Below are 9,491 nucleotides of genomic sequence, written 5' to 3' on the forward strand. Positions count from 1 at the left end.
GCAAGCTATGGTGTAAACAAATGAGCTTTTACATACACGTTAGGTAAATTCAGACTCGACTAGTAGGTATTGTTTGACGTAAGTAACTCGTGCGTCACAAGTACCTACACATAATAGATAACCGCATTTAGTTTATTACTTAGTGTAAACTCTGCTGTTATTTGGAAATGTCCTGCATTAAAGTACAAGTTTGTTCAATGAAAGTTTATATAAGGCAAATATTTTTTATTTGAATAATTCATTTATACATTTTTTAGAGCCGGTTGCATACAATTTACTGTATACGTGATGAAATTTAAATCTTGCAACAGATTTGTTAACCTTTCGAAATGACGTTCCGTGTATGGTAGCGCTCCTTCGATGAAACTTCCTAGCGCCGGAACTTTAAGTTTACCTGAAATAATTTCTGGTGCTAATATATGGAATACCAGCTGAGCAGCATGACAATTTTTGTTGTTTGTGTTCCACTCTGCAGCAGATTTTAGTAATGTTTCTTTTTGTGTATGGTTTATCTCTTTTAAAGTGGAATATAGTTTCTCATTTCCGCCCTTTAAAATTTCATTGACTATTTTCAAGACATGCATTGGTCTTTCCATACGTAAAGCTAATTTTAGTGCTTTGATTAACTTTTTATCATGCAATAAGTTCATTAACTCTTGCTCTTGTAAAATCATTTCTTCTCGGGCTTTAGCCATTTGTTCTCGTTTTTCTAAAGTTACGTCTTTTAATTTAACTAATTTTGAATCCGAGCCTCCTGTAATAATCATTGATTCATCTTTCATAACTGCTAGAGACCATATTTTACCGTCATGATTATCTAGAGACATTTTACAATCTGATGTTTTTATATTCCACAATTTTAGTAAGCCATCTGCACCACTCGAGATTATTTGCTGTCCTCTACTGAGGAACTCAATTTTAAGCACAGAACTTTCATGTCCTTCAAATGTTTTTAAGCAGCTCAAATCAGCTATAGACCAAAGCTTTATTAGGCAATCAGCTGAAGATGTAAGAACTACTTGTCAACAGGTGAAAATCTCACACACCAAATGCCTCTTCTGTGGCCTTTTAAGACACCCAAAAGGCTCAGGTCGTCTGTCCATAATTTTGCTGTTTTGTCTTGGGAACCAGTAGCAATCATTTTATCATTAGGTGATACAGCAACACAGTTAATGTCCATTTGATGTGCTAACTCAGTATGACTTGATTTTAATTTATTATTTAATGATTCTTCATCATTGGGAACAGTCCAGATTTTTAAACAGTTATCTTGACTAACTGAGGTAAAAAATTTGCTTGATGTTTGTGACGCAAAAACTGAGCCAACAGAAGCTGTGTGTCTAGTGCCAACACCTAGGCATACAATTTTGTTTTCTTCGGTTTGGAGCCATATCCTAACTGAATTGTCCTTACTAGAAGATACAAACATTTCTGGCTTTGTAGGGAAGCAGCTAAGGAAAGTACAATATCAGTATGACCTTTGATTAAATGACAATCCATGCTATCTAGTTCATAACATTTGAGATCTTGACTGTTTGTTGCCACAACAATATGTTTCTCATCTTTGCCAACAAAAATTATGTCTAGGACTTCATCAGTGAAACCAATCATTTGTTTAACAAAACTAAATGTTTCAAGGTCATGTAAAATGATGTTGTGATCAGCAGTTACTACAGCCAAGACATTTCTGACTTCATTAAACATTAGGTGAGTAATCGCCAATCCACCTTCTTCTGATGCTGCAGAGACCAAGCTGTTATTTTGTTCGTACATAAGACGGCTTATAGATAAATTCCATATTTTGACAATACCTTTTTCACCTGCACAAGCTACATAAATTCCTTCTGTTTCTGCCTTTTTTGTAAAATTGGGTATTTTAAATGTGAGAGGCAATAAAAAAGTATCTTCAATACCTTCATAAACTGGTAAAACTCTAAGAGCTTTGCTTTCATTTACTTTCCATAATATAAGAACTCGATCTCTACCAGAACTAACCATGTGTTCACCATCAGATGTAAATTGTAAAGAAGTGATTTTGCTAAAATGTCCTGAATATACTTGATGTTCTTTGCCAGTTCTAGAATGCCAAGATCTGATTTTTGTGTCATCTGCTGCTCCAAAAATTAATTGTTTATCAGTATCGGGATGATATTGTAATACTGAAAAAACTCCCATGGCACCTCTCAAACTACTAGTGCATGTGTTATGAGCTAGCTAAGTCCCATAGCCTAATATTGCCATCTGAGCCACCAGAAGCTAAATTTTCATTTGCTTTGTCGAAAGCTAATTTTGCAACTGGTCCTTTGTGGCCCGATCTCCAAACCTTCTCTTGTTTACCTGTTTCTCGATCCCACAGTTTGATTAGTCCACTTTTATGAGCACTAACAATCTTTTCATTATTATGACATATTCTAAATGTGTAAATTTGGTCAACTTCTTCATCATCTGCTCCTTGGCCTATTACAAGAACCTCAGATAATGTGTTTACATCAACAACTTTATTGTGTCCTCACATAAGCATAGTAGATGAGCACCGTCATTAGTCCACTGTATATCTCCGCCAGTATAGAACGCAGTATAATCTGCGGTCTTTTTCATATCTGGAATAATAAATATTAAATTTTAAAATTTTAATTTTAAGGAAATTTTATTACGAAAATTCCGAATAATCCCATAAAAATTATATAGACGAATATTAATTTACGAGTTCTTAGTATTTTAGAATTAGAGTCCCTCTACAACAAGCAGAATTGCGGTGCGCACTGAAATGAATGAATATAATACTAATTTAATTACTGGGTATTACGATACTATATCTAATATCCAAAGTAACGATGCATGATACATATTTTGTATTGCTTTGTAAATCATTTGTGAAGTAGTAAAGGTTAGAAGTTTAAAAACATTGGTAAACATTTGATGCAGGCACACATGCTCCGCGTTTACATTAAATGATACGAAAAAACCTGCTGAAAATATAGATAAAAACGACGCTTACATTTCTTTTAAATTAGCCATTTCTTGATTTTTCTCTAAAACATCGATTAACAAATAAAGAATAGAATTTTCGTTTTCGTATTCTACACCATGCTTACTTCATTGACTTTTTTTTTTATTCATAGCTATTATTTTGAAGTATGTGTTTAGTGTTGCCAGATAACCAAAGAGAATACAAATATTATGTAGGCAGATAACAGTCTTAGATCGATAAGATCTACTAAATCTAAGCTCATCATTCCGGTTTTAAGAAAAAATATATTCTTATAATATTATTTTATAACATACAAGAAGACGTATTTATACATATAGTTAGTTAGTCAGGGGTCAATCGCAAATAAAGTAGGGGTGGGTGGTAGGCTTTATAATTATACCCAATAAACAGACAACTTTCAGTTCATTATAACGAATGAATGAGTTATAGTACCCTCTGTGTTATACTAAGTTTGCAAGGCATAATTTAAATTTTTACTGCCAAAATTAAATTAAATCGAAAATTATAGTTCACTAATAACCAAGTGTTTCTTGTGGCTTGCGTTGGGGTTAAATTGGACGCTTTTTCAACGTGTTAAACAGTGTTCTCGAATTTTTTTTACAAGAATTCTATAGAAGTTATCATAATGAATTATTAACTTAGCTATATGTCATTAAATATACTAAATGGTATATATTTTTTAAATTTCTTAATATAACAGTTACTGTTTTATAAGGCTTTGAAAAAGTACCATACTTTTAGAAATGTGTGAGAAAGATAGGACCTTCACAGGTATAGTTCGGACTACTCTCTAAAACCGTCTATGATAAAGGGATTCTAAAATCCATAAAAGAGTGTATTCTGATAGATAGTCATTTATAAACATTCAAAAATTTTATCAAATTTCGTAAGATATTTTTAGAAGCGAACTTTTTTTTTAAAAGTTCTAGGCATACGATCTTACCCCTCATGATTGACACTGTAGATATTTTAAAATATTCGAAGAAATAGTACATACACGTGTAAATAAATAACAAAATTGATCATTCACCTGAGCTAAAAAAAATACATAATTACTGAGTTCAGACGTTTTCGTGTGTAAATTTTGACACAAACTTACAATATTTAACAAGTGCTAGATCGAACGATTTTTATCCGTTCTTTAACGACAATTAATTGTATGCGTAAAGATCGGATCTCAGGGAATATAGGTGTTTCGACAAATTTGAATAAACAAGTCACAAGATTTATTTCCTTTATAATACTATATAACTACAAAATTAATTGAAAACAGTAAATACTAAATTAAAATTAGGCAAATTCTTGCATGGGTTAATCCGATCTGCCAGGGAATGACGAAATACCGATATTCTGTTTGTTAGCACCGTAAACATTATTTACTTGACGGAACCATTCATGTGAACTAGTGGAACATAGGGAACAACATGGGGTCGCAGGTAGTGTTGTCTAAAAACAAAAATTATAACACAATTGCAAGTTATTTGGTATACGATGTTACACCTCCTACGATCTTACCCCAACGCGTCTTACTACTCATGGTGTAAACCTATAAATAATCTACAATATAATCTATGCGTGTGCCAAATTTCATGCAAATCCATTCAGTAGTTTCTGTGTATACATATTAGTACGTACTATATAACAAACACCCCTTTAAACAATATTGGTAAGAAATAAAATGAACTTTGTGGTATAATGGCAATATTAAGAAATAATATTATCTGAGTATTTCCGATCGAGTGAGAGCAAGAATGGTCTGTCATAAATGGAAAAGATAAAATAAACAGCGGAATGAAAGAATGATTTCATGGTCTATTTATGTACAGAATAGTTCATAAAAGAGCAATAGTTCTTTGGTAACTGTTCAACTTTGCACAAGTCTAGTCTACTTGCTGTCAAGTTAATTGTCAAATTGTCATTGTCAAGCAAACGTAAAACATCGTGTGTTGTGTCGATACGATGCACAAATTGAATAATAAATCAACATCGCTTATTATGAAAACGTGACCAATTTCTAATTGATTCCTCAAATGGATAATTTGAGAGTCGTAATTTGCACCAAAGAATAGTGGAAACCAATTAAATATTACCAATATTATAAGCGGTAAAAATGTCGAAGAATGGCGAAGTGTCACCAAATCAAGGTAACTCGAATATTTGCGCTGTAATTTGTGTTTTTATTTATAATAACAGAGCAATGAACGTGATGTTTGTTTATATTACAGGTCCAAGTAGGCCCACTCCACAAAACCTGACCTAAATTTATTTAGTTCAGAGAAGCGTAAGATTTTGGAGTTGCCGTTGGGGAATACGTCTGACAGTGTGGCTTTTATACCATTCTCGTCTAGCACTTCGTCAGCGCCGAAGCCTCGCGTCCCGTCGCGAACCATCAGAGATGTGCTGCCAGAAAACACCAGGTAACATTTCATGTTGTGATTTGACACTGTCAATAACATAAAAATTCTATCAATGTTAATATTGCAGGAATATTGTATGTCTGATTTTTCAAAACAATAATATATACCTGTAATTCACAAGGGTTAGCATAGACATGATTAGTAAAGATATAACAAAGAGTGGCTTCACTACACATAAAATACTACACATCTGCAGAGTCTCTGTATTAGATGGTCTGGTAAAAGTATATGTATCACAACATAATATATAGTGAACTTATTATTTCAAGCCAGCCTTGTTTGTGAAGCAGTCATTTTAATACCTGTTAATGCCAAGAAGTTAGTGTTCTTTATCATAATTTGCCACTGATTAATTGTGAATACTGATTTAATGTTTATGTAACAGATAAATATTTTTTCGAGATTGTATAATTTGAATTATTTACAATAGATAGCAGCACCATATATAGTGAAAAAAAAAATCAGCTATGTTCATTTCTTGTAATTTTTATTTGTGAGTGGAAAATATGTGTTACTGATGTTTGGACAGCTAGTTAAACCAGGTGGGATGAAGTATATTTGCAGTATATAGTGAAATAAGACAGTTACTATTTACAACCTAAGTTGTACAAAAAAAAACATTCCATTACATGGTTCATATTAGTAATTTTTTATTTTATTTGAATAACACAGAATTATTGATTGTCTAATATAACCTCCAGCTTTATTCACATTGTAGTTCAAGTACCCTACTTCAAGATCCATGAATCTCTTCAGTAATGAATTTTATGTTTTTGAGTGAGATAACAAACTCACAAAAATAAATATTTTTTGCAGAGCATCATAAATTTTATAAAATGCACTTTGCTTGATCCAAAATTTACAGTTATTATAATGCCAGTAGTGTTGCATTGGTGATAAATGTGACAGGGTTTATTCAATTCTCAGGTGGAGAGCCTCAGATATTTGTTTCAGATCCAGTTTTTGTCATTGTAATGCTTTGAACTTATGTTTAGTTTTCAAAACAAACAGGGACAGATGCCGAATATATCCCTCCATGCAGTCATCAGGCAAACTGCAGTTGTCTGCAACAGAGGTCTATGACTTCACAGCTGATGACTTGCAAGACCTTGGAGAAATAGGACGAGGTGCATTTGGAGCTGTTAATAAGATGGTCCACAGAAAGTAAGTTAATATATAATATGTTCCTATTATTTGCTAGGATTATGGAGAAGTTAGGCCATGTTTACTTTTTAAAGTTATAGAAAAGTATAAATTATGGTTTTGTGTATAAGTATGGTTATGGGGCCATTGCACTAATCAAGGCTAATAATGAAAATGACTCCATTTGAAAGTAGAAGGTATGTGTGTTATATGAGTTTTAATAAAAATTATATAGATGGAAAAGTAACTAGCAACACAAACTGAAAATAATATTATTTTGATTCCATATAGTCCAAGAAGTATTAATATTAAATATATCTATGATATACCAGCTATGGTCAATACTCAACATAATAATAATAATAATATTTATTTCCAGGACAAGTAGAGTAATGGCAGTAAAACGCATCCGGTCAACAGTGGATGAAAAAGAGCAAAAACAGTTGCTTATGGATCTAGAAGTAGTAATGAAAAGCAACGATTGTCCCTACATTGTTGAATTCTATGGAGCACTATTTAAGGAGGTAAGTTGTCATAGCTTGTTTTTTCTTGTAATAAATGACTTCATGTATGTCAGTACCTCAAAGAAAATAGCAGTCATGTTAAATTAAATTTACTCTCAAATAAAGAAAGTATGAAAAAATTGTGATTAATTTGCAAGATCATCCTGCTCCTAACCCAATTCCATACCCATGTAGGGTCAGCACAAAAAACATTTGCACAAATATAGACAAGATTTTGTTTTGAACTTGAGGTTTTATTTCCCTAGACAGTATATATAATAAATTTAAAAATTCTTAATGCTATGATGATCGATGATGCTGATTCTAGATAATAGTTTTAGTTATAATAATTACATTGTTTTATATTTTTACAGGGTGACTGCTGGATTTGCATGGAATTAATGGACACTTCATTAGATAAATTTTATAAATTTATATGTGAAAGAATGCAAACTCGAATACCTGAAAATATTATAGCTAAAATAACTCTTGCTACAGTTAAGGCTTTAAATTATTTAAAAGAAAAACTTAAGATAATTCATAGGTAAGTAGTCTCTATGGGTCATGTAATGAATATTGAATAGTCTTTATAGAACATTCGCATTCGCAAATAATTTCTTACGAGTCTGCAGTGACATGGGGGGTAGGTTTTAGCTGCCCCAAACATCCAGTAAAGGCAAAAACAATTTGTTCAACAAAATAAAACTTATAATCATTCCCTCTTCTCAACGCTGTAACTGCTGGGGCAACTGACAAAAGATTTATCTTTGTTTAATTTTAGACATTTTGCTGTCCTCTTAAAAGTGCCACTGAAGGTGGACCACCTCTGCTGTACCAACGTTACTGTGAATCTAAAACCAAATGATATTAAGCTTAGGATATTCACACATATAATTGCAAACATTTGTCATATTTATCTGTTACCTTAATTTCTGACTTGCATGCAACATTAATATATATTTTTTTTCAGAGATGTAAAACCATCCAATATCTTGTTAGACAGACGCGGGAATATTAAGTTGTGTGATTTTGGTATATCAGGGAAATTAGTGGATTCAATAGCGCACGCGCGATGCTGGATGCAGACCTTACATGGCTGTAAGTTATATTTTGATAACTTGACTGCCTCGGTGGCGTAGTTGTATTGCATGTCCGGTACAATAGCGCTCTGAGGTCCTGGGTTCGAATCCGGGTCGGGCAAAGTGATATTTGGGTTTTTCTGCTCAGTATCAGCCCGAGTCTGGAATTTGTGCCCGATATGGCGATAGGCTCGCCCCCTATCACATCATGGGACGGAACATACTTGGCGAAAAGTGGGTGCCCTAGTTGCGCCTCTGCATACCCCTTCGGGGATAAAATGCGTAATGTTATGCATGTATGTATGTATGTTGAATTAGACCCAGATAACAATTGTTAGCTGATATTGGAGCCAGGTGTTATAAAAAAGAAGCTCTAAACATGGTAAAGACACACCACACATAAAAAAATTATCCTACATACACCAGTGCGGCTTAATATAAAATTGGCGATACGCACTTCAAAACTACGGCTTTGGGTACTGCAATCGACACATTAAACTAGCATATGTTACATAAGTGGGCGGTGGGACCAGTGCACCCCATACCCTTAAATGCAATGTAAAGGCCTATAAGTGTTAGTATTTGTATATGGCGAGTCTAAATACATAAAAATTATTACGATTTCAGCCAGAACGGATTGACCCAGGCCGTGCTCGAGGATATGATGTGCGTTCAGATGTGTGGTCATTGGGCATCACGCTAATGGAAGTTGCCACTGGCGCTTTCCCGTATCCTCGCTGGGGATCCGTATTCGAACAACTGCAACAAGTTGTGCAAGGAGATCCACCAAGGCTCACAAACAACAACAATGCATTTTCTAATAACTTCGTCAATTTCGTCAATACTTGGTGAGAATTTCGGTTAATAACTGTTGACATGAAACATACAACGCCCTATTTTACGAGAAATTTTTTCAGCCTCATAAAAGAAGAAACTCAGCGTCCTAAATATAACAGACTGTTGAGCACCCATTCATAAAAGGTATAAACCAAAGTCGTGCCGATGTCGCAGCGTACGTGTGCGAAGTGTTAGACGCTATGGAACGTAATGGAGTTAGTCCGCTTTACCACAGACCAGCCGGCGCAAGCCTGGGTAGATTAGATACACCACAATTTAAAAACTTCTAGAATTTTATGTGAAGAGTTGGTTTGCAAAATGTTGTTCACATTGTTACACATAGGCAATATCTATATCTTTAAAGTGAGACATAATAGTGGAAGTTTGATTCACAGAGAACTTGTTAACCCACTTATAATGCCACATTGTCTAATATTGTAATATAAATTTGCATTTTAATGAATTAGGAATTAACAAAACTTGGGAATATGAATCCTTTAACATGCAGCCTTTGCAGTAA

The 9,491-nt window shown here is 33.6% G+C and overlaps 1 protein-coding gene and 1 pseudogene across 1 annotated transcript; one reads left to right on the top strand and one right to left on the bottom strand.

The window, feature by feature from the left end:
• Positions 1-210: 210 nt before the first annotated feature.
• Positions 211-2,598, bottom strand: LOC119189100 (transducin beta-like protein 3). The gene is given in 5 exon segments (XM_037437921.1): positions 211-1,021; positions 1,024-1,449; positions 1,452-2,214; positions 2,216-2,502; positions 2,505-2,598. Coding segments are annotated over 5 exon segments (2,349 nt in total). The 3' UTR covers positions 211-242.
• A 2,265-nt stretch (positions 2,599-4,863) lies between these two features.
• LOC119189118 lies at positions 4,864-9,235 on the top strand (annotated as a pseudogene).
• The last annotated feature ends 256 nt before the right edge of the window (positions 9,236-9,491 follow it).

This window comes from Manduca sexta, chromosome 12 (genome assembly GCF_014839805.1).
Source record: "Manduca sexta isolate Smith_Timp_Sample1 chromosome 12, JHU_Msex_v1.0, whole genome shotgun sequence".
Classification (NCBI taxonomy): domain Eukaryota; kingdom Metazoa; phylum Arthropoda; class Insecta; order Lepidoptera; family Sphingidae; genus Manduca; species Manduca sexta.